This window comes from Nelumbo lutea, chromosome 2 (assembly GCF_056320005.1).
Source record: "Nelumbo lutea isolate HS-2025 chromosome 2, American lotus-T2T, whole genome shotgun sequence".
Lineage (NCBI taxonomy): Eukaryota > Viridiplantae > Streptophyta > Magnoliopsida > Proteales > Nelumbonaceae > Nelumbo > Nelumbo lutea.
Window position 1 is genome coordinate 106,651,109 of NC_142685.1, and position 26,809 is coordinate 106,677,917.

At 39.5% G+C, this 26,809-nt stretch overlaps 1 protein-coding gene across 2 annotated transcripts in view; it reads right to left on the bottom strand.

Moving 5' to 3' along the window:
* LOC148872553 (xanthine dehydrogenase 1-like) overlaps window positions 1-26,809 on the bottom strand; it is a 109,894-nt gene that overhangs the window by 43,811 nt on the left and 39,274 nt on the right. Inside the window, exons 8-11 of one of the 2 annotated variants that reach the window (XM_088973922.1) lie at window positions 16,024-16,308; window positions 15,707-15,928; window positions 15,389-15,550; window positions 4,864-4,998 (exon numbers count right to left, since the gene is read on the bottom strand). In XM_088973922.1, coding sequence (XP_088830048.1) covers window positions 4,864-4,998; window positions 15,389-15,550; window positions 15,707-15,928; window positions 16,024-16,308 — 804 coding nt within the window. Of the gene's footprint in view, window positions 1-4,863; window positions 4,999-5,051; window positions 5,158-15,388; window positions 15,551-15,706; window positions 15,929-16,023; window positions 16,309-26,809 lie in introns of those variants that run through there. The other variant, XM_088973923.1, reaches the window with a different exon arrangement.

Consider the following 26,809-nt stretch of genomic DNA (forward strand, 5'->3'; position numbering starts at 1 on the left):
CAGAATTACCATTGCAGACATCATATCTTACGAACTTGAGAAATTTTGGGAGGATGCCAAAAATCACCTTCCAAGGTGTAGTGAGTGTGGCCCATTGAGATATCCCGACATCCCAACCAAATTCAGAACAGCCATGGATACTAGCCACCACCTCATGCCACAATCTCTCTCTTTCTAGAGGCCACCTCCATAACCACTTGCCCAAAAGAGCTTCATTCTTATTTACTAGGTTCCCTAACCATAAGCCCCCTTGTTCCTTGCTTCGACTCACCACCTCCCATCTAATCAAATGATCCTTTTTTTCTGCACCTGGTTCCCACAAAAAATCCCTCGTCAACTTTTCTATCTTCTTGGCTTCCCTAACAAGTATCCTAAAAACAGATAAAAAGTAGAAGGGTAAGTTTGTGAGTGTGGCCCTAATCAAAGTTATTCTACACCCAAAGAGATATAGTTCTTTTTCCAGGTCACTAGCCTTTTTTCAAACTTCTCTACCACTAGGATCCAAAACCTACTTTCCTTTGGATTTGCACATAGGGGAAGTCCTAGATAGGTCAAGGGCCAAGCAGAAATAGGGCATTCTATGCAGGCAGCAATAGACTCCAACTCCTTCCCTCCACATTTAGCCCCACCACACAACTCTTCTCAAGATTTATTTTCAGGTTTGAGACATTCTCAAAGAGGGTTATTAGATTTCTCAAATTTCTTGGCCTCAACAAATCACATCCCTCACAAAAGATTATGATATCATTTGCAAACTGAAGGTGGGTAACTGGGACTTGATTTCTTCCTAATCTCCATCCTCTTATCAATCCAACTGTGTCTGCTTTTGACAAAAGTCTACTAAAAACATCAACAACCAATGTGAAAAGGAAAGGGGACAATGGATCACCTCATCTCAAGCCCCTACATGTAGAGAAAAAATCATTTACTACTCCATTTACTAAAATTGAGTAATGGCAAGACGTCAGAAAACCACCTATCCACTTGCACATCTATCCCCAAAACCACACTTTCTGAGCACCTCTAGCGGAAAACTCCAATATACTAAATCATAGGCCTTTTCAAGATCCAATTTGCAAACAAAACCTTGCCTACCCAATCTTCTCATTTCTTCCACACTTTCATTTGCTATTAAAATTTGGTCAACTATTTGTCTACCATGAACAAAAGCACCTTGAGCTTGACTTATGATGCGGGGAAGAGCCTTTTTGATCCTCAAAGATAAGGCCTTTGCCAGTATCTTATAGATGCTTGTTATCAAGCTAATTGGCCTAAAATCTTTGGGATGTTTGGCCTCTTTCTTCTTTGGGACCAAGGCTAGGAAAGTGGCATTTACTCCACAGCTAATAATAGACTATTCCTCAAATTCTTTGAAAACTTCTAACAAGTCTCCTTTAATTATGTTCCAACAATCTTGAAAGAAAGCCATAGTAAAGCCATCTGGCCTTCGTGCCTTAGATCTATCCATTGAAAAAACTAGTTGTCATATTTCTTCCTCCTCAAACTCCTTTCCAACCATAATTTCATCTCTTCAGACAGTGTAGGCCAATCCAACCCAGCCAACTCCACTCGACTAGCTAGAGGTTTCCTTAATATAGATTTGAAGCGCGTTATAAAACAATTGGCTCTTTCCTCTTGGGAGTCCAACTCCACACCAGCCACTTCAAGTTTGGTAACCATGTTTTTCCTTCTTCCATTGGCCATCTCATGAAAAAAATTGGTATTCCTATCCCCTTCCTTTATCCATTTATGCCAAGATTTATGCCTCCAATATATCTCTTCTCGCAAAAGAACCTCCTATAATTCCTTTTCCAACATCCACCTTAATTCTCTTTCTTGAGTATTCATGGTTCGTTGAGATTCCTTCTCATCCAGGTCCTCTATTTGGGTCATCAGATTGGATTTTGTTCCTCTATTCTCCCAAAAAGGTCCCTATTCCATTCTCTTAAATTCCCCCTCAGGCTTTTCAACTTCTTATGAAACCTTACCCCTTTCCACTTCACCCCCCCCCCTCGTATCTTGATTCCACCATTCCTCAATCTTTTTTACAAAATCAGGGTGTGTCATCCACATATTTTTGAATCTAAAGGGTTTGGGTCCACTCCTAAAAGGCTCTTGTCCTAGCTCAATGGGACAATGGTCGGAGGTAACTCTAGGTAGAGCTTTGGATAGCAAGTCTCTCCAATGATTTTCCCAACTTTCGTTAAAAATGAACCTATCAAGCTTCAAGCAAGTTAGGCTTTCTTGGAAGTTGGACCAAGTAAAAAGGCCCCGCACAAGAGGAAGCTCCTTAAGCTCACTACAACTAATAAAATCATTAAATTTTCTCATACTATTTGTAGTGAGCTGTTGGGGGTTATTTGTCTCATTAACAAAGCGCAATACATTAAAATCGCCACCCAAACACCAAGGACCCACCCATAGCCCTTGGATTCCATATAACTCTTCTCAAAATCCATTCCTCTCTCTATAGATATTAGGGCCATAGACATTGGTCAACACCCAAACGAAACCATCGTTCACCGACTTGAACTTTACAGACACCGAAGAGTTTCCTATTAACTCCTCCTCTGCCTCTACAACATCCTCTCTCCACAATGTGACAATACCCCCTGAAGCCTCCCAAGAGGGTGCAAAGGCCCAACTTATTCCTCTTGACTTCCACACACTTTTGGCCCATCTTTTGTCAAAATCGACTAATTTGTCTCTTGTAGCATCACTATATCAGGCCTATTCCTTCTAAGCATATCTTTAATTAACCTCCTTTCCCTTGCGCTCCCTAAGCCCCTCACATTCCAACTGATGATTTTCATGGGAAACAAAATTTTAGAGCCCAACTAAGGTTAAAGGTTCCTACTTGGGAGTCTTTCTTCTTCCCCTTCTGCCACTAAACTCAATGTCCCCTTTTATATCTGAAATCAGCCTCTCTACTTCAGTTCTTTTCTTTTTCTTTCTGTTATTTCCCACTCCCCGGGTGCTTGGACAGTTTTTTGGGTTCCCACTCTCATTTGTGTTTTCCTCCGAATAATCCTCTATGATCTTATACTCCTCCAATAGTTCACAAATTTGCCCCCATATCCTCTCTAATTCTTCCTACAATTTTTTCAAGAGCAGTTCTCCCCCCTCCTTTTCATAGTTTTTGTCAACATTCTCAGAAACCACACCCAACCCCTCCCTTTGCGTGTATTCCTCAAGAAGAGCACATATTAGATTCCAGATTCTCTCTAACTACTACTCTTGCTTTTTTCTCAACTGAAGCTCTTTCTCCTTTTCAACACAACCATTAGTTATGCCTACACCTTCCCCTCTAAAAGTTATTCTTTCCAATTGAGAAGCTGAGATACCTGTTTCAAGCACAGAACCTACATCAGTACCAAAAACCAAATGAACATACATACCTATACCAGTACGAGATGAGGACAAAGGTTCTAAAGTCCCAGAAAGGTAATCAGGGGCTGCCACCAAATCTTGTGTCTGAGGAGAAAGTGGAAGTGTATTTGGTTCTATTAATGTCATGTTAATTGTAACATCCAAATCCATCTTAGCATTTTGCCCCCAACCGCTGAATCTATGTTCTGTGAACAGAAGGATTCATGTTCCTCTGATTCGATGAAGAATGTTGCTCTGTGGAAAAGGGAATAGGCTCCGGGTTAAGCGTCCCTTGTGTTTCCTTTGTAGGCTCTGCTGGATTTACCGCCAATTTTGGAGACCTGAGAGTTTGCAAAACTTCCTCCTGGACATCTTCTAATGGACCCAAGGCATCATCTTCTAAGAAAAGCAAGTCTGTGTGAAATCTTTTATCCTCTAAGATTGACCTTGACAGCTGTAGATCGATACTACCAAGGCTGACTGTGTCGTCTGTGTTAGACTCTGAAGAAAAATGCTCCTCCTTGGAGTAGTCTTCCTTCTCCATTTCTAACTGACTACATCTGACACTTCGGGGACTGCAATGGTCAAATGAGAGATTCTGTAGCTTCTTGGACAGGATCCACTATAAAGAGCTCCCATGGTGTATGTTGCTTTATGAATAAATAATATGCTTTATAATCAAAAGGATTCAAGATAAAGCAGATTAAGGCAGGAAACGTAAGTTACAAGTTTAGTGGAATTATTAGTAATAAAGGTGATGTAATTAAGATGGATGATCACAAATGCCCATAATAAACCACTCCCAACTTTGTATCAATCATTCATAATGAAGGAGAAATGAAAATGGGTGTTGCGATAGATAGAGCAGGATAGGTAAAGTTGAAAGTGCATCCAATGTGTTGTGTCACAAACAAAAACCAATGAAGAAACAATATATTATGGAAACAAGTGTATCTAAGTTAAGGATATTGAGATGGATGGATGAGTGGAAAAAATAGAATGGATAGAATTAGAAATGAGCATGTTGGGGAGGAAATACCAATAAATCCAATTAGTGCCAAAATTAGGGAACACTAACTGAGATGGTTTGGTCATCTGTATGGGCTATTAATGACTACACCAACAAGAAGTGACTTGATGCAAGTAGAAGGTTCTGAAAGAACAAGGGAAAGACCATTGAAAACATGGTTTGAACTGGTAAAATTCATTTGACAGAAAACATGGCAGTTCTTTGTAGAGCAGAAATGGTATTACAGGCTTCATCTGACCCGAAACAGCAGGGAGTAAGGCCACATGAAGTTGTGAGGTCACTAATTACGTTTAGAGCAAAAGGAAAGGAGAAGGAAAAAAGAAAAATAATATGCATAACATGAATATAAGACTGCTTCATGAGAAAATGATACTTATGTCTTCCATCATTCCCAATAATCAAGGTAGATGCAGAAAAAAGAAGAAAAAAAGTCAGAAAGAAAAGTAGCAGTCAAGAATGATTACCTCAGCAAAAGAACTATACTTATTTCTTGAAGCAATAGGCTCCATGCGCGCTTTTATTTGCTCACAAGCATCTAAAACAGCAGCTCCATACATGTCTGAACTTGCAGAAGCAGCTGTTGGTGATGCATTAGGTACCTGAATTGAAGAAAAGAATATAGAAGTTAAGACTGAAAAGAGTAATAAGAAACCATACCATGCAATCTTCTCCATAATCATTCCAGTGGATGAACAATATTTTTCATGCTTGACAACGGTCTAAGAACATTTCAGTCTTCCTGGTTGTTCTTAGAAAATCTAAACAAAAACAGAGCTAGTTGTTAGCATGAAATGCAAAATACAAGAGCCAAATACATTAGATGAGATAAAAGTGCATTTGGCCCTGCACAAAGTGAAAGGAAAGAAGTATAATTCCTTTCCACCTCCTAAAAACAAAGGGGAAGACCATGGATATATGTTCTGGCATCAGCACAATAGAGTTTATGGGCAAAGAGGAAATACAAAACCATTTCAGTTGGAGCTAATTAAGTCCAGGACATTATTGCCAAAACTTTTGTTTCTGTTTTCATCTATAACCAATAACTCTGCGATTATAAGAAGTCACACCTTGGATTACAAATATTTTAGGAATTAAAAGATATTCTCCGCTACTTTCTAAACAACTGGCTGCTGTTGTCTAGATCCAAACTGCACTTCCCCTCCTCTCAAAGTATTGACTAATTGGTGTTCAAACTTCAATAAAGAAAAGTAAAGTGGAAGAAAAAGAGAGAGAAGAAAAGGAAGAAGGTAGGGAGAGAAAAAGAAGTAAAAGAGAAGGAGAAGAAAAGAGTGAAGATAAGCAAGGAGAAATCTCTCTCTACTCTCCTTACTGTCAATCCAGCTTTTATTAACATTTTACTAAGCTGAAATGACAACAATGCCCTTAGATAAGATACAGCAGATATAAGAGAAAAAAAAAACAAGGAAAAGACAATAATGCCCTGTCAACCAATTCTAACACTCCCCCTCAAGCTGGAGCATATATATCATAAAGTACCAGCTTGTTACAAATATAATCCATCCTTAAGCGACCCACACTTTTAGTAAAAATATCAGATGCTTGATCTTTAGATTTAACATAGGGAGTAACAATATCTCCACTTGTTACTATCTCTCTCACAAAATTGTTCAGTTGCCACAAAAGAATTTAATGGGTTGACAAATTGTGATATTCATCTCCTAAAGAAGATGCTTCAACCAAACTAGCTCATAGGTAGCATGGGCCATTGCCCTGTATTTAGCTTCAGCACTACCCCTAGAAACCACACTCTGCTTCATTCTCTTCCAGGTAACAAAATTTCCACACAAGAAGGTACAACAACCCATAGTAGAACTTGCTGTCCATTGGAGACCCTGCTTAATCTGTATTTCAATACCTTACCAAAGACATCTCCTCCTTTCTTATACAAAAGCCCTCGACCAGGACCACCCTTTAGATACTTCAACGTCCTCATAACACCATCCCAATAAGCAGTATTTTGATTCTGTATGAATTGATTGAGGACTCCAACACTAAAGGAGATGTCAGGCCTAGTGATGGTAAGAAAGATCAGCATGCCTACCAGTCTTTGATAACTTGTAGGATATTCTAATCGCTCCCCCTAACTATCAATCATCTCCACATTGGGATCCATAGGAGTTTCAACCGGCTTGGATCCCAACCACCTAGCTTCATCCAACATACCCAACACAAACTTTAATGGGACAAAGAGATTCCCCATTTCGATCAAGCTATATCAATTCCAAGGAAGTACTTCAAGGTTCCTACACCTATAGTTTGAAAGCGTTGTTGTAGGAGCTATTTCAACTCATTAATTCCATGTGCATCATCACCAGTGAGAATGGTATTATGAGCATACATTGCCAAAATGATTTTCCCAAATGAAGAGTCCCTGCTAAACACAGAATGGTCAACACTACATTGTTTCAAGCCAAAATGTTGCAACACACTACTAAAAGGGCTAATCTGCAAACTTGATAATGAAAAGACTTTTGATATAGTTGATTGGAATTTTCTTCTAGAATTTTTGAGGTGTAGGGGATTTGGAGAGAGATGGTGTAAATTGGTAAAGGGTGTATCTCCTTTTCTATGTTGTGGCTAAAGAATTTTTACTGGTAAAACGATGCCTTGGACAAGGAGACCCTATATCTCCTTTTCTGTTCAGATTAGTTGCAGATGTACTGAGTGGCTTGATCTTAAGAGTAAATGCTAGTAATTTGATAAATGATTGGAAAGCTAGGAGGGAAGAGGTAGTGGTTACTCATTTGCAATTTGTGGATGACTTGAGTGATACCAATGTCTTCATGGTAGGGAAGCTAATGGATGGGAAGCTCGTCTTGACCCTAGGGCTTCCTATTTATCCCCTTGCAAAGCCATACATGGAACTATCCCTTCCCTTTGTTCATTTCTCAACTATGATGCTTGTTTTGGAAATAAAGTGCTTTTCTGAGAATATGTGTAGTTAGAGGAAGTCCCTCACATGGATTTATTCCCTTCCTTATAGTCCCTTTCTTTGAATAAGAGGAAAGTAATTGCTTTTGTTCATTTCTTTGGGGACATTTGGGACTTGGGTTTGTAGAGAGGCTTAAGGGAGGCTGAAATGGGCACAATGGATGAACTTCCTTCTCTTTTGAGTACAATCTTTGTAGATCGTTATTGTCTATGGAGTGTCGAATATACATTAAAGGGGCCATCATTTCTTAAAGGTTAGGTTTCAGGAGTCAATTATTTATAAAAGATCTTACGAAGTGTGGGGCCCGCGGCAAGAGTAAAAATGTGCTGAGAGATAAAAGCCCCTTCGGAATTTGAAAGGAGAATTTTAAGAGAAGGGTATAGAGGAAGATATGGGTGGGTGTTCGATTTCAGCATAAGAGTGGTGCAACTACTGGCAACTTGAAGTTTGCTAATCTTAAAGCTTGAGTAAAAGGGTCATGCTCGGAGACTAGGGCAGGTGATGTGACTTCAAGGGAGCTCTTCAATGGAAAGCAAGGCGAGGAAACAACAGGCGTCCTTCTCCCCGATCTTGCTGAAGATTCGCAAGGTCGGAATCATGTTGCTTCTTTCTTTGAGTTGGGACATGAGAGTAGTGGTCCCGTTGCCAAGTACCCGGACAAACTCTTAGAGAAAGAGAGAGAGTCAAGAGAAGGGAATGAGGGTGAGCTTAGGGTGGAGGTGACGGAAAAAGGAGGCAAACAAAGAAGGTGAGGGCGAGAAGGTGAATGGTTCTGATTACATGGTTACCGAAGTGATTGTTGGAAGATTGAGAGTTGATCTAGGCAAAAAGAACAAAGAGTCTAATTTGGCCAGAAGTGGTGATGTCTTGGGGATTCGTAGGAAGCCCAGAGTTTCAAGCAAGCTCGGTGTAGTTCATGTCACAAAGGCTTTTTCTAGGTTTAAAGATGGTCTGGTGGGAGTAGGGCCAACCAACAAGTACAAAAGAATTTATAGGAGGGGAATAAAATTTAAAACCCAAAATCTTGTGATTCCTAGTCTGGAATGTACTCCGTCTTCTACAGGGACTGGTAAGATGATTATTCCGATGGTTGTGGCTCCTCAATGGGAGAAGTCGAAAAAGACCAACTATTCGGGGCCTACATGTAGGGAGGGAAATGATGTAGATGAGACCTCTGGTAAATTGTTGCTGGAGCAAAAGGAAATGAAGAAAAGAAGTGTGGATGTGAAGACTCTAGTTGATAAGGAGGTGGAAGTCGACAAGGCTTTGGGACTGTTTTTCCTAGGAGGAGAAAGCTTTGCCAGGAGAGCTTTTGGACAACTCAAAAGAAAAAGAAAGGAGGAGAATATGAGAAAGACTTTTGAAGCCTTAGGGGGAGAAATTTGGGATGAGGGTGGAGACGGAGAAGAATTTGGTGGGGAGGAAGATTGATCTATGTTTAGTAGTATTTGTCAATGATTAAAAAATTGATATGATACGCCTGATACAGGGCGTATCGTATCGGTATCGGACCTCACTGGCACAGGATACGTCACAACTGGATACTTAACCTTCCCGTCTCACATATCAGTCCAATACGCTACTGTACCGGCACATATCATATAGTATCGAGCAATGCGATCCGATACGCATTGATACAACAGCGTACTGCACGTCCATGCCTTCATCTAACAACTATAAACTATGTCTCACTTTAAAAAAATGAGGATAGCGCCACTCGAACCACGTCTCACCCAACGACCAAGAGCATATGCCTCTTCAACAAACAAGGCACTTACCACTTTTTTATTATAAAAGAAACATATTAACCTTTATCAACATTAAAGTCTAATGGACTACACACAACCCAAATAAATAATATATACTAATATTCAACAACTCCAACAATAAATTAAAAAGAATAATTTATAAAATTAATATTTTATGAACAATGGAATAAATAGTTTATCAAATCTACATATATACCAAAAATTGATTTTTAATTTCAAGAAATTTATAGAAATAAAATTATTATTAATAGAATAATTATTTTAATACTTAAAATTTATAAATTTGCACATTATATGTATATTCAAATTTTTATAAATTATTAAATAATATTTTAATTTGCATTATATAATAATGTCTTTACTATATAATAAATAAAAATATTATTTACAAAATATTTGAGAATATAATATAAACTGAATTGGTCAATTCCACTAACCAACATTTATATGAAAATAAAATAATTTTGTATTTTAGAAATTTTAAAAAATAAAATATTAATAATGGAATAATTATTTTAGTAATTAAAATTTATGAATTTTCATATGATATATATCTTCAAAGTTTTAATAGATTTGATATATTTTCAGTTAAGATTATATAATTTTTATAAATTATTAATTAATACTTTACTTTACATTTTATAATAACATATTTATTCTCAATAGTAAAATAGAAATATTGATATAGTAATTCAAATAGAATAGTTGCATATGTTTTGTGCCTTGAACTTTAATAGAAAATAAAATAATAATGGCTTTGTGCATGTATTAATTTCTAGGAATCTATATAATATGTCTTAGATTCTTGATTGATGCATTATCAATAAAGTTGCATAATATCTATGCATCTCACTATATTAGTTGTAATATATTTCATCATATATACCATTAAAAATAAAGCTCCTATGTATTTATATATTATTTATAATTATTTTGACATTAAACTTAATATTTTTAATATGTTTATGGAATTTTTGTGCATTTCCCTAGTGTATCCAAATGTTTCTATATTTTTCGTCCGTATCCATGTGTTTCCTAAGCGTATCCATATCGGTATCCGTATCCAAGTTGTTCAATACGATATGATACCGATACTTTGATCCTTGGTAATTGTTGCGTGATGTTGCGGTGGTTGTGTATTTGTGGCTTCTCTTTCTGTGTTTTATTTTGTTGTGTTGATGTAGGAGAGTAGTAGGAGATGTTGGGCTTGGGGGGGTGTTGTCTTAACACCTGCCTTTAAGATTGTGTCCAATTTTTCTTTTTAATAAATTTTTATTGTTGCTTACAAAAAAAATCTTATTGTAAGGATAGCAAGATTTTCACTTTGCCACTTCATAAAAGAGAGAACACCAGAAGTCAGGGGTGGCAGAAGAATGAATTGACCCCCACCCCAAAGAGTCCATTATATCACGGTTTGACCTCAGTTAAACCTTTCCTTTTACCAATACTATGTCCAATCTGATTCTTTGAACGTTGGCTGGAAGGCTTATCTATAATGCTATGGGAGTCAAAAAATATCTAAAAACGGTGTTGAAAATATTATTTTGCATTGTTTGGGTGACAAAAAACTTAATGGATACACCAAAATAATTCTTAATTTTAACATAAAAGGAAACAAAAATATTAAACAATTATGAATATATTTCATTAAATAAGACTAAGTCATCCTTGAATAATCATCAATAAATGAGAAAATATTTAAAACCATTATAAGACTCAATTGGACATTAACCCCAAACATCTGGATAAACAAGTTCAAAAAGATCCGAAACACTTCTATTAACCCTTGGAACAAAAAAAAAAACACATGGTAATGTTTACTAAGCTAACAAACTTCACATTGTAACTCAAGAAAAGATGCTAAATTGGGAACAAACTTTTGGAGAGCAAGATGAAACAGATGTGCAAACCAACAATGCCACTATTAAGGTGTAGTAGTAGTGGTATGAAGGGCTCTCTACGAACCACCATCTACAATCCTCCAATCACATGCCCGCCACCAATCGTCTTTCCCATCTTGATATCTTGAAACACACAATAAGAGGGATTAAAGGAGGCAGAGAAATTAAGTGTTTTTGTCAACTTACCAATAGGCATAAGACTAAAGAGAGATTTAGGAACATAAAGGACAATGGGTAGAGTCTAATCAGAGTGTAAGGCAACATTATTAGTACCTAAAATAGCATAGGTAGTATCATTGGCTAGGGTAATAGTTTGGGAGGTCGAGAGAGGGATAAAGAAATAAACAAATCTAGAAACCTGGTCATATGATCTAAAGCTCCATAGTTAATGACCGAAGACTTAGAAGATGAAACAATGTAAGTTGTACCTAGTTTTGCAAGGGTAACAGTATTACTAGAGGAAGAAGAGGATAAACAAGCTTATTTGTACTCTTTCTTTATATAAAAAAGAGGTTATCTCAAAATTCCTTCCGTCGATCTTAAATTTGCCAGCACTATCTTGGGATTTTGGTTTCCGTATAGGGTTAAGGGATGAGGAAATTGAGTGCTTGTCTACTCTTCTTGTCTCCTTGATAAGGTTTGGATGGATTCCTCGAAATCCGATAAAAGGATTTGGGCCATTCACCCCAATGGGTCTTTTTCTTGAGGCTCCACTTTCAATTTCCTCTGCCAAACATCCTCTCAACAAAGTTTCCCTTCCAAAGAAGTCTGGTGTAGGACGGTCCCCCCCCCCAAGGTTATGGCTTTGTGTTAGGAAGTGTGGCATGGTAAAGTGAACACGATGGATAACCTACAAAAGAGAAGACCCGTCCTTTGTATTTCACCAAACTGGTGTATTCTTTGCATATCTCATGGTGAAGATTGTAATCATCTATTTTTATCTTGTAGTGTAACTGCAGAGCTTTGGGTTTGGCTTTTATCTTTGTTTGGGTGTAGTTGGGATATGCCAACAGAAGTTAGTACAATCTTTAACCCTTCTTTTTTCTCTTGACCCCATAAAAGAGGAAGGAAAATGTAGAGGTGCATGCAAGTAGCATTGTTATGGACAGTATGGGAAGAAAAGAATGCCAAGATCTTCCAAAGAAAAAGGAAGGAGCAATCAAGCCTTAAAAGGCTGCATTATGAACTGGTCAATACATTGGTTAAAGACTCTAGAATTATTTAACCATTTCTCTTTTACTGATTGGTGGAAGGATTGGAGGTTGGTAGCAAGTTGTTCCTCCTCCAAGGTAAGGATATTGTCTAGCTGGGCCCCCCTCCTCTTGGTTCTTTGAAGCTGAATTTTGATGGGAGTAGCCAGGGTAACCCAGGTCCCTCTGAGATGGGAGGTGTACTGAGCAATGAGGTTGGAGAGGTCATTCCTCAGAGAGGTTGTCTTAACTCTACTCTGACCCTCTAGGTGTTGGGAACTCTATCTGGGTGGAGCTATTAGTGGCAATACAAGGAGTACTTGCAAAAGAAGTGGGTGTGGAGCAGCTTCTGATTGAAGGGGATTCTTAGATAGTGGTGGGTTGGTTAAATCGGAGGGTGTCACTTGGGGCTACAAAAATGAGTTAAAGAAATTCAAATGGCTGACAAGAAATAAGTCTATATAAGTACAGTGGGTTGGGAGATCAGCTAATGCATTTGCCGATGTCTTGGCAAAACAAGGGATAAGTAGGGAAACATTGTTCTAGACACAACTATAACTCTTGTTTAACATCAACATTCACGTATTCTTTGTTGCAATCATGTATTTGCTGTTTGGAGAGGCGGCACCCCGCACCTCTAAGGGGATTTTCATGTAACCAATCTTTGAATTAATCGAAATGATTTTATTTATAAAAAAAAAAAAAAAGAGAGGATAAACAAGCTTTTCATACTCGACAAAGGTAATGGATACCATCTCCTCCTTCCCAAAACTTAAAACAGTGGTCATCACCAATAGTACCACCATCCCCTCCTACCACAGCATGATTAGCCCAAGTAGATGGAAGGCCAAGCAAATCATAACAGAAACTTACCATACATCTTTCCCAACCACAATGGCTACACTCTTACTATACCATGACTTCTAGCATTATCTTCATCTCTGCCACCTCTACAACCTCCTCTCACTCCATGACCACCACATATACCACCTCTACCACTCTTAGCTGTGGTTAAACTGTTAAAGCAGGTTTCTCCAAGATAGGTGAACTATCCATTTATGGGTTGGAAACCCTTCTCACCCTAGAAAAGACTTCTCACAAAGTGGGGATCTTACTGCTACCAAAATTGTGTCTGAGCTAGTCCATAATATGTTCTTAATCCTAAAAGAAACCAGGCAACATCCAACCAATCCCTTTGTTGTTGTTGTACCTTCAAGTCATTAGACAATGGTTTATAGGAATTCAACTCATTATGTAGACTCTTTGAGACCAGAAAATACTCTCCTATAGTTTTATCACCCTATTGCCACTAAAAGTATTTCTAATAAAGTTGATGAATTCTTGTAACATTATCATGTCTAGAAATATAGTTGCTTTACAAGGTCCTAAATTTCCTTTGCAGTATCTAGGAACATCAAATTCACACTTGGGGTTTCATGCTATTCCACAAATATGTCATAATTGGTGCATTTTCTTGCACCCACTCATTATATCTAGTATAGCCTGAATCTGGTTTACCATCCTTAATATACTTTAATTTCTCCAATGCCAGTTGAGTTCATTTCCACAAATTTTGGAAAGGGTATGTAATTCACACCATTGAGTTTCAGAAAGGTCATCTAGACACCCTTTCCTTTTCCCTTTTTTTTTCTTTTCTTTTTTTCTTTTTCTTGCCCCTTCCCTTTCTTTTCTTTTCCTTTCCTTTTCTTTTTTCCTTTTTTCTTTTTTTCTTTTTTTCAGCCTTTTTATATGAGGTGTGCATGAGGCACATGAGGCGTACACCTCTAGCACGCCTCATGAAAAAAGTGCATGAGGCGTACGCCTCAAAGGTGTCAGTGCCTCTAGCATACGCCTCAGGCATTTTGGAAGCACCTCGCTTCCCATGCCTTTTAAAACACTGGTTACAACCTAAGATCTATGACCATATTATTTTAACTATTTGCATTTCGTTCATTCCACCAAAAGTTCAAGCATTGTGTTGGAAAGTTTTTCTTGGAAAGGTGAATACCTATGAGATGCTTCAAAAGAAGAGGCCAAATAAATGCCTCTCCCTTGTGTGTGTGTGTGTGTGTGTTTCTTTGCTTTGCAAATGGTGAATCCCTACCACGTTTACTGCTTTATTGTCCTGTTGTGCTCTTTTGGGAATCTTTTTGTTCTCTCTTTGGTTGCAAGTGGATTGCTCCTTAGGATGTAGTGAGTCTCTTCAACCCAAACTTCCTAAGGCAGTCAATGCAAAGAAGAGTTATGTGGAAAACAATTATGGTGGCAGTGGTGTGGACTGTTTGGGAGGAAAGAAATGCAAGGATCTTCAATGAGAAGCATAGGTCAAAGGAAGAAATTGTGGAATCTATAAGGATAAAAGTTGCACACCGGCTAAAAACACTAGAACTCTTCCAAAGCTTTTCAGTGACTGACATAATAAGAGCATGGAATGAAGTAGCACACTCTTCTAAAGAGAAATAAAAAAGGAGATGGATTAGAACCCCCCAGCTAGCAATAACGTCAAGTTGAACTTCGATGAGAGCTCTTTAGGAAACTTGGGACTGGCCGGCATTGGTGGCGTATTTAGTGATTCTTCAAGAAAAGTGTTGGCAATGTACTCAGGACCTTTAGGGGTAGGAGACTTAATAAAGGCTGAGCTGCTAGTGCTGTTACAAGGTCTAAAACGAGCTGAGCAAGAAAACCTTCAAAATTTGGAGGTTGAAGGGGAGTGAAAACTGGTTATCTCTTGCATTACCACAAGGTGTAAAGTTCCCTGGATTTATAGAAATACCCTGAGATAAATTAGAAAGCCTGGCAAGGGAACTCAATACTTCTTTCACTTGGATCAGGACTGCAAATGGATGGCCAACTCACTATACAAGCAGGGGATCCATAGGCAGTAGTTGTTTTGGGGACTATTGTAACTTTTGTGGTTTTGTTGATATATTGGTTGTATTGTAATTCGGTACTTATTCCTGACTCGTTAATAAAATTAATCTTTCTTTGCTGGTCAAAAAACAACACAATGTGAATTTCCACTTTAGATCTTCAACAAAGTGCAAATACTCATAGAAATATAACCTTACCAGCCAATTTTGTGGCATAAACAGCAATTTATGGCATTCAGTATTAAGATCATGACATCAACCATAAGTTCAATCATATAAAGGAACAGACTGAGATTAGATATTTACCTTGTCAGTGCTTGTCTCTGAGATAAATACAGAATTGAGAGGAACACCAAATGATGAAGCAGCAACCTGTGCAACCTTGGTGTGTAAACCTTGACCCATCTCAACACCCCCATGTGTCACTAAAATGGTTCCATCAGTATAGACTTGCACAAGAGCACCAGCCTACACTTGTTGAGAAAAACAAATTTAAGGAAAGCTTACAAATTAGTACATGATAATCTCAGAAGGCAAATAGCTAGTTTGACAATTACTGTCCAATAATGCAGCAAAAATCACCATGATAAGATGATTTGCTACATAGCTTCATCTAAGCATTACCTGATTCATGAACTTCGTTGTAAAGGAGATCCCAAATTTAGTTGGAACCATAGAAATTCCACGCTTCTTCCAACGGTTGTGCAAATTAAAAAGGTCAACTTCCTTACAAGCCTTTGAAATGTTACAAGATGAATTCAATTCATTCCAAAGTGAGGTTAGGGTACAATGCTGAAGTTTTTGACCATAATGCAATATATATCCTTCATGTTGAAAATTAATTTCCTGAAATATTCATTTTTGAATGAATTAAGAAAAGATGATGAGAACAAGAAAAAAAGTTGGCACATCATAAAGAATTGCAATTAGAGGACAGTTACCCTTATCTCTTCAGCACTCTTCTTAAGTTCCATGGCTATTCGTTGGATCCAATTTTCTGCAATAAGCATACCTTGTGGACCACCAAATCCCCTAAAAGCTGTATGGCTTGGGAAATTAGTAAAACAGACATTTCCCTTAATCCTGACATTTGGCATGTCATATACATTATCTGAATGGAACATGGCACGCTCAAGAACTGCCAGAGATAGGTCCAATGAGTTTCCAGCATTGTTATAAATTTCAAGATCCAATGCCAAAATCTTGCCTTCAGTTGTGAATCCAACCTGAAACAAGTAATTAGAGTTTCATCTATAACTTACTGAATTTAACATCCTTCAGTAAAGAAGCATCAAGAACATTTCTGATCCAACAAGTTGAGACACTAAATATAAATTTCACCCCAACAGAAAAACATTATATAATCAAAGACATTAGAAGCAGCAATTCAACTTCAACTCATAAGACAATATGGTAAAATTTATAAATTCTCTTAATCAACACCTGTAGGGCACTCACTCATTCAGAATGTACACATATCGTGTTCATAACTTCCAACACCCTAAATGCTAAAAAATGAGGCTTGCACCCTTAACAATGATGTGGGTTCCTTAAAAAGGTCAAACAAATATCAAAAGATCGGATATCAGCCTATTCTTGATTCTTGAAATAGAGTGGTAACCTTATCGGATTTATGATAGAAAACCCATGAGAGTTTGCACCCTACGTTATGAATATACATATTTGTAGGTCCATGTATCAAATCTATATTTGTAGGTTCATATATTGCCTGGAATCTTCAAAAAACAATTGTAGAGAAGATGGGCCGAATGGCCCATAGGCTGTTACTTTATATTATCTTTATGTTCTTCTCTGTAATGGGCCTTATTCTGGGCCCATACTCTTCTATGTTCCTTTTTTTGTAATTTCTTGTCCAACTAAGGACCTCTCTTGTAACTACTCAAAGATTAACTTAATAAAAGAGTATTAGAGTGTTAGAGGGAGGATTAGTTCGAACTCCTCATCCTCTAACTCTCCTTGCCGCAGCTCTCTCTCTCTCTCTTCTTCTCTAATCTTCTCTTGTTAGTTTTTCTGGTTTTCTTGCACAGTCCCATACTTCTAGGACTGTTTTTCAACTTGGTATCAGAGCGGGACTGAGCTTGGCATGGCTCTCATGTGGTTGTAGTCCAGCCGACTGCATGAGGGTGTTTTAGGGCTGGAAGTTTAGACTCACTTGCCTGACTCTTGGAGGTCATTGAAGGGTGCCCAAGACTCTATTCGCTTGGAGACTAGTTCGGTGACCAGGAAGAATTAGAGAGATAGATTGTTCAGCCTGATTTGAAGCTCAAATCAGAGATTCATACGACTGTAAGTTGCTTCAGTTATTGTTGAGTTGTTGCTAGGTTATTTTTCTGATTTGGGGAGCTATTAAAGTACTCGAAACTCCTCTATATCTGCTCTACTGGTCGACTATTGCTGGACTATTTTTACTCAGAGATTTCTGGGTTATTTTCTCATCTTATTGGTCTGCCAAGTGGCCGACACTTGTTTGGGCTCAGTGGTACGAGTCTCTACTTTTGTTCAGCTACTTCTTGGACCTATACGGAGTGTTCTTGAAGTGATTCCAGCTAGTTAATAGTGAAGTGTTGACTCCTGCATACATAGCGTTTGTAAAAAGGCCTCTTAAGTACTGTGGATTATATTTTTTGTTCTCTTTGGGAAAATATTGTTGGTGAAGAAAACTGAAGAGAGGAGAGCTTGAGAGTTCAGCAATGAGGGTCTGAGAATGAGAGTTTTGAACATTTCCTCTCTCAGCACCCTAACACTCTTTTATTAAGATATATTTGAATAATTACAAGGAGGCCCCTAGTTGGGCAAGAATTTACACAGAACTTAATATAGACAGGATGGGCCCAGAATAAGGCCCATTACAGAAAAGAAACAAAAATAACAAGAAAGACTAAACAACCTATGGGCCATTCGGCCATCTTCTCTACACTCTCCCTCAAGCTGAGCATAGATGTCAATCATGCCAAGCTTGCTGGTATCATGCTGAAGTTTTGCCTTGGGAATGCCTTCGGTGAGAAAATCTGCCAACTGTCCTTCAGATGTGATGAAAGGAAGACACACTTCACCCGAAGAGACCCTTTCCCTAATGAAGTGTCGATCAACTTCAATATGCTTGGTTCTATCATGTTGCACTGGGTTGTGAGCAATGTTGATGGCAGCCTGATTATCACAGTACAACATCATTGGCTTGTCATATTCAACTCCAAGTTCTTCCATCAATGATTTTAGCCATAATAATTCAGAAACTCCATGTGCCATGGCCTTGTATTCTGCTTCAGCCGAAGACCGAGCAACAACCGATTGTTTCTTGCTTCTCCAAGAAACAACATTACCAGCCAACAAGCTGCAATACCCAGAAGTAGATCTTTTGTCATCAATGTTTCCGGCCCAGTCAGCATCGGTGTAGGCTTCAAGTTTCAGATGACCATGCTTGGTAAACAGAATACCCTTTCCTGGGGAGCCCTTCAAATAACATAGGATTCTCTCTATTGTTGCCATATGAATGTCTCGGGGAGCATGCATGAATTGGCTAATGCAACTGACTACATATGCAATATCTGGCCGAGTCATGCATAGGTACAAAAGTTTCCCAAGAAGTCTCTGAAAGATTCCTTTGTCTTCTAACAATGTCCCTTCTGAGGCTGAGAGTTTATGACTCATATCAATAAGAGTAGCAACTAGTCTAGCACCCATCTTTCTAGTCTCGGAGAGCAAGTCAAGAACATACTTCCTTTGGGAGATAAGAATCCCATCCTTGGATCGAGCCACTTCTGATACCATGAAGAAAACTGAAGAGAGGAGAGCTTGAGAGTTCAGCAATGAGGGTTTGAGAATGAGAGTTTCAAACATTTCCTCTCTCAGCACCCTAACACTCTTTTATTAAGATAAATTTGAATAATTACAAGGAGGCCCCTAGTTGGGCAAGAATTTACACAGAACTTAATATAGACAGGATGGGCCCAGAATAAGGCCCATTACAGAAAAGAAACATAAATAACAAGAAAGACTAAACAACCTATGGGCCATAAGGAAGAGAAAAGACCCCAAAAACAGTTCGTACAGCCCCCTAAAACAGCCAAAATATGAGTAACAATACACAGCCTTGTTACAAGGATGTTTCGGCAGGTTTTAACAGTCCAAGAACAAGAGAAAAACAGCCCAGAAATTTCTGGGTTAAACCAGATTTAATGCAGTCAAAGATAGTACAAAACAGCTAGGATTTTCGGACACTTCAACAGCCCAAACACAGTCGAGCTTCAAAACAGAACAGCCAGAAAACTGAGCACAACTTACAGTTCGAACTCCAACAGTCCAAACACAGTCGAGCTTCAAAAACAGAACCGAGTTGTTCCTCTTCCCCTCCAAACACAGTCGAGCTTCAAAACAGAACAACCAGAAAACTGAGCACAACTTACAGTTCGAACTCCAACAGTCCAAACACAGTCGAGCTTCAAAAACAAAACCGAGTTGTTCCTCTTCCCCTCTTTCTTTCTCGGATTCTTCCCGGCCACCGAACCACTTCACCAAGAGATTCTAGTCTTGGGCTCATCCAATGACCTCCAAGAATCAGGCAGTACGTGACTAAGCTTCCAGCCCTAGGATATTCAAGTTCAGATATGCTCTGATACCATGAAGAAAACTGAAGAGATGAGAGCTTGAGAGTTCAGCAATGAGGGTCTGAGAATGAGAGTTTCGAACATTTCCTCTCTCAGCACCCTAACACTCTTTTATTAAGATATATTTGAATAATTACAAGGAGGCCCCTAATTGGGCAAGAATTTACACAGAACTTAATATAGACAGGATGGGCCCAAAATAAGGCCCATTACAGAAAAGAAACATAAATAACAAGAAAGACTAAACAACCTATGGGCCATTCGGCCCATCTTCTCTACAGTTGGGAACTAAGAATACATAGTGTTTGGAGGTCGGCTGATTGTTCCTTGAAGGTTGAATCAGGCCTTCTTCTTGAAAGTGCTGCCACCGAACTTGGTTCTCACGGCTGTAAGGCCTGAGCTGAGTTTGTGAGTTGCTGTGTTCGTGGTTGATTCAACTCAATATGAGCTCTTTAAAATTAGTATACTATTGGTGGCTTGCCGAAACCCTAATTGAAGTTGTTACATAATAGACTTCTCAGAAATTGAGAACAAGAGTACTGCTGAATATGGACATACTTCGGGAACTACAACTGATTCCTTGTTGGTTGTAACTACAGTTAAACTGGATGGAACCAATTATTTGGCCTGGTCACAATCCGTAAAAATTCATATTTGCAATAGAGGAAAGTGGGGGTCTATCTCTGTGAGCAGAAAAGCTCCCCCAGTGGATGATCCCTCTTATGAGAAATGGGTGCAAGAGAATTACACAGTGATTGGGTGGCTTGTGAATTCAATGCAGCCACAGATTAGTCAGCATTATCTCTGGATGAATTCGGCTAAGGAAATCTGGGATAGTGTTGCAGAAACGTACTCCCAGAAACTGAATGTTGCCAGAGCCTATAAACTAAGGAGTGATGTGAAGAATCTGAGACAGGGGGAGAAATCCCTTCCAGCATATTTCTCCACCTTGAAATCTCTGTGGCAAGAAATTGATCTAATAGAGGCAGTGACATGGGATACTCCCAATGATGCAGAGACCTACCGGAAATTAGTTGAAAGGAACAAGGTTTTTGAATTCCTAACTAGGCTAAACCTTGAATATGACATCACAAAACAAAATATTCTGTCCAAGGAAAGTGTCTCACTATCACAAGCATATGCTTTAGTCAGTAGTGAAGAAAGCAGAAGACAGGTACAGGTACAAGGAGTTGGCACTAATGCATTTGCAAATATTGGGGTTAAACCCAAAGGAGTTATAGGGGCTCCCAGTGGCACTGGAAAGAAAGAGGTTGTCTGTGAATATTGCAAGAAGCCAAAGCACACCAAGGACAAGTGCTGGAAATTACATCCTAGACTTGTTCCTGCTCGATTTCAGAAAAAAAAAAATGATGGTAGGAAGACAGGGGGTGCAAATGCAACCACGGGTACAGATGCTGAAATTGAGTCTGCCTGTGCACAATTGGCAGCCATGAAGGCTGAGTATGAAAAGTTTGGAAAGATGATCAGCCATCTTGAAGGAGTGACCTCATCATCCAACCCTTGAGAAAATTCAGGCACCACTGCATTCGCTCACTCAGATATAAGGGCTTTTGCTAACCATGCAACCACCTCAGGTAATCCTAAGATCCCTTGGATCATAGACTCAGGTGCTTCTGATCACATGACCAATCTTTCCACTTTGTTTCATATGATTTGCTTCCTGGTCGTGACAAAATCACCTTAGCTGATGGCTCTCTTACTATCAAGGCTATGGACTCCTTGCTCCTATCCTCCACCCTTCATGTACCTAGATTGAATACTAATTTGTTATCTGTAAGTAGCTTAACCAAATCATTGAATTGTTGTGTAACATTTTTCCTTCTCATTGTGTTTTTCAGGACCTGGAGTCTCGGAAGGTGATTGGGAGTGGCCATGAAGCGAATGGAATATACCTGCTTGACACTCCTGGACAATGCATTGATCATCCTAAGAATGTTGCTTTTGGATCTACCTTGTCAGAGTCTGTCAGTCGAATCATATTGAGTCATTGTCGTTTGGGTCATTTTTCTTTTTCTACTTTAAGTCATCTATTTCCTGAACTGTTTAAGGGAGTCAATGTGTCAAGTCTTAATTGTGAGTCTTGTCAGTTATCAAAGCATTGTAGAAACAGTTACCCTTTGGGCAATAAAAGATCATCTTCTCTTTTTAATATTGTGCACTCTGATGTGTGGGGGCCTTACCACTTATCTTCTATGGGGGGCTACAGATATTTCATCATGTTTATTGATGACTTTTCTAGATTCACTTGGATATACCTAATGAAATCTCGTGAAGAAGCTCCAAGACTTGTGAGGCAATTTCATGAATTTGTTTTAACTCAGTTTGATACCAGAATCAAGATTTTCTGATCTGACAATGCAAAAGAGTATTTTGAGAAGAGTTTATCCTTGTATCTCTCTGACATGGGAGTTGTTCATCAAAGTTCCTGTGTTAGAACCCCTGAACAGAATGGAGTTGCTGAAAGATAAAATAGGCATATTGTTGAAGTTGCAAGGAGCCTTTTGTTTGCCTCACATGTTCCCACAAGATTTTGGGGTGATGCTGTTCTCATTGCTACCTATCTCATAAACCGTATGCCATCCAGGGTTCTAGGGTTTAAATCCCCCTTCAGTCTTCTTCATCCAGACAATGATCTCTTCCCGATTCCTCTCCGTGTGTTTGGTTGCACCTATTATGTTCACATTCCAAGTGTCCAGAGACATAAGTTTGAACCAAAAGCCCACAAATGCATCTTCCTTGGTTATTCCCCCACACAAAAAGGGTTACTGTTGTTTTGATCCAAAGACTGGCACTCAATATGTCTCCATGGATGTTACCTTTGATGAACTTTCCCCTTTTTATGGGTCCTCTCAAGAAGGACATTGTCAACAAGGGGAGAGTTTGTCACAAGTGTTTGCTCTTCCTCTCCCTGTCCCAATTGAGTCTCTTGATGGGCCTGTGTCCTCACAAAATGAATCAAGGGAGGACCAGTCACTTCATTCTTCTTGTCCTAGTACTCCTATCTCTTTACCTCCTCGTCCTACCCACAATCCCAAGGTGTATCAAAGGCAAAGGTCCAGGAATGAGCAGGTTGTTTCTCTTACAACAGATGAGCCTCATACACTTCCAATCGCAGATGAGACAACAGGTGTTGTTTTAACCTCTTTGGAACCATCTTTCCCGGATCTTGATGTTCCTATTGCTGTCAGGAAAGGAAAACGAAAGTGCACTGCACACTGCATTTCCCAACACCTCTCTTATGACCTACTTTCTCCTTCATACTTTGCCTATCTCTCTTCAGTTGCTTCTAACCCTATTCCTAGATCTGTGTCAAACGCTCTTGAGATTCCAGAATGGAGAGATGCCATGCAATCTGAGATGGATGCCGTACACAAAAATGATACTTGGGAAGTGGTGGATTTGCCTAAAGGGAAGGATCCGGTTGGTTGCAAGTGGGTCCTTACCATTAAATACTGGGCTGATGGGACTATTGAGAGGTATAAGGCCAGACTGGTTGCCAAAGGGTACACACAGACGTATGGGATTGATTACTTGGAGACCTTTGCTCCTGTTGCGAAGATGACATCTGTGAGAGTTCTCTTATCTTTGGCAGCTCACTTTGATTGGCCCCTTTATCAGTTGGATGTAAAGAATGCATTTCTGAATGGTGACTTACATGAGGAAGTCTATATGTTTCTCTCTCCAGGAATGTATGAAAATGAGATGCAAGGAAAGGTATGCAAATTGAAGAAATCTCTTTATGGCCTCAAACTGTCTCCTAGAGCATGGTTTGAGAAATTTAGAACGGCACTTTTTAAATTTGGCTACACTCAGACACAGTCAGATCATACTCTTTTTGTGAAGAGAAGTAAATCCCTGGCAGTCTATCTCATTGTGTATGTTGATGACATTGTTGTGACTGGTAATGATGCCTCAGGAATTCGTGCTCTTAAGTCTTTCCTTCGTACAGAATTTGAGATTAAGGATCTAGGGGAATTGAGATACTTCCTTGGCATAGAAGTTGCTAGATCCAAGAATGGGATTCTTATCTCCCAAAGGAAGTATGTCCTTGACTTGCTCTCTGAAACTGGGAAGATGAGTGCTAGACCAACTGCAACTCCTATTGATATGAGTCACAAACTGTCTGCTTCAGATGGGACATTGTTGGAAGACAAAGGGGTTTTTCAGAGGCTTCTTGGGAAGCTTCTGTACCTGTGCATGACTCGGCCAGATATTGCATATGCTGTTAGCTGTATTAGCCAGTACATGCATGCACCTAGAGATACTCATATGGCAGCTGCAGAACGAGTTCTGTGTTATTTGAAAGGCTCTCCGGGAAAAGGGATTCTGTTTACCAAGCATGGACATCTGAAACTCGAAGCCTATACTGATGCTGACTGGGCTAGAAATATTGATGACAGAAGATCCACTTTAGGGTATTGTAGTCTAGTGGCTGGTAATGTTGTCTCTTGGAGGAGCAAGAAACAATTAGTTGTGGCTCGATCCTCAGCAGAAGCAGAATACAGGGCCATGGCACATGGAGTCTTTGAACTGTTGTGGCTAAGGTCATTGATGGAAGAACTCGGGATTGATTATGACAAGCCAATGATGTTGTACTATGATAATCAGGCTGCCATCAACATTGCCCACAACCCCGTACAACATGATAGAACTAAACATATTGAGGTTGATAGACACTTTATTCGAGAAAGAGTCTCTTCAGGTGAAGTGTGTCTTCCATTCATTACCTCTGAAGGACAATTGGCAGATTTCCTCACCAAAGGTCTTCCCAAGGCAAGGCTTCAGCATGACACTGGCAAGCTGGGCATGATTAACATCTATGTTCAGCTTGAAGGGGAGAGTAGAGAAGATGGGTCGAATGGCCCATAGGCTGTTACTTTATATTATCTTTATGTTCTTCTCTGTAATGGGCCTTATTCTGGGCCCATACTCTTCTATGTTCTTTTTTTTGTAATTTCTTGTCCAACTAAGGACCTCTCTTGTAATTACTCAAAGATTAACTTAATAAAAGAGTATTAGAGTGTTAGAGGGAGGATTAGTTCAAACTCCTCATCCTCTAACTCTCCTTGCCGCAGCTCTCTCTCTCTTTCTTCTTCTCTAATCTTCTCTTGTTAGTTTTTCTGGTTTTCTTGCACAGTCTCATACTTCTAGGACTGTTTTTCAACTACAATCAAGGGTGAAAATACTAACAAAGCACAATACAAGTATACAACAAGGGCACCTGTACAGTATAGGATCTGTGGCATGACCAACAATGGCTTACCAGCACATGAAGATTAAATCTATTATTCATGTACAAATTATATACTATTGTTAGCATTTTAACAAAGTAGAGAAACTGTTGGTACTAGAAAAGTAGTGCTAAATATATGGTGTGCACTTAGTATATAAGATCTACTTTCTTTTTTTCTTTTTTATCAATAACATAAATTTTCAATAATTTAGAAAAATGAAAACTCATAGACACATCTCAATTACAACTCAGTCCAAAAAAATCCATATGAATTCCTTGCTTGGCTAAAGAATATGTCATTCCATTGCAATCTTCCTAATCCATCTAAATACAACTCCCACTTCCTTAGCTAATTTATCAATTTCCATTAGTGTTTGCTTGTAAATGTAAGCATCCAAAATATTGCTACTTAGCCAACAAATGACTAATTTAGAATGCCCCGTTGTCACGGGGGTAATCGTTGGGGCCCTGTGTGGCACTCGAAATGGGCGAGTAAGCCTACGAAACAAAGCAAACACACACACAAAGGCAACAAGATGGCACACGAACTAGCAAAAGGCTATTTGTATTGCATTAATCAGTGGTAAGCACAAGCACACAGCACAGTGTCGAGGGGATCTCGTGCTTAACCTTTACACGCTTATGAGCTCACTCGACTACCTACCTCCCCTCAAAGAGTACGTTAAGCTTTTGGGGGAGTGACAATAGGAGACATCAAAATGATGGAAAAGCATACTAAGTAATTACAATAACGCCATTGGTGGTCCCCCTTACAAAGTACAAGCAAAGCCCACCCATGACACACATGTTGACACCATGAAGGCTCGCAATTGGCACTCGAATGGCTCACTGTACGTGCTTGATGGCGCGACGAAGGAGTCACCTGTGACATTCTCCCCCACTCAATTCGATCTACGTCCTCGGAGATCAGCTTCGCCTGGTCCCTTAGAGTCACTGTTGCGGAAGGAGGGTTCTTCTACTGCTCCCTGAACCGGCTGTCGTCCAAGGCCGAGGTGCATATTTTGGTGGCATGGTCGGGTTGGCTCATTCTGTTGGGGTTTCCTATGGCTAAGTCCTTTCCTGGCAGCCTCAAGGTATGTTAGTGGCTGGTTCTGTTTGGTTAAGGGGTAGGTTTGGGCCAGGTAAGGATCAAAATGGTGTTTTGGATTATTAAGGTGTGGATTCCCATGCATTTTTCCCCAAGGGTAACTCACAGGGCTACTACGGGAACTAGCCTTAGGGATGATGTGAATGTGGTCCCTAGATGGCTTGGGTGGCACTCGCTCTCCCCGGTGGTTGTGGTAGTAGATGTGGGCAAGGTTTGACACGGCCTTGGGTCTTCTTCTGTTGGGCCCACCAGTTGCGGGCACTTGTGGCTTCTGCTGCGAAGTCGACTTCTGCTAATGTGGTTGGCGTTGAAGCTGATGCTGCTGCTGGTGTTGACTTGGGCGTTGGCATTGGTGTTGGCGCTGAAAATGGAACTGTCTGGGGGGTGACTTCTTCCTGGTGACAACTTCCCAACCAGTTCTAGTGTCGATGTGAGGTACTTGACAAGGGTTCTTCCTTGTTGACGCAGAGCTGTCTTCATGGTTGATAGTTTCTTGGTACAACTGCAAGGCTGGAAGCTACTTCCCAAGTATCTGCAAGGCTGATGAGACAGGAACCATACAAGGGGAGTGTTCGTCCAGAATAAGCAAACTGTTGATGTGGGGCATAAGTGCTGCTTCCACCTGCTTGAGGAACTCCACTCCAAGAACCACCTGAAAATCATCCAAGGGAACCACAGATAGATTGATGGGTCCTTTCCATGGTCCAACTCAGAGTTCTACTCCACGGGCCGTGCCCTCT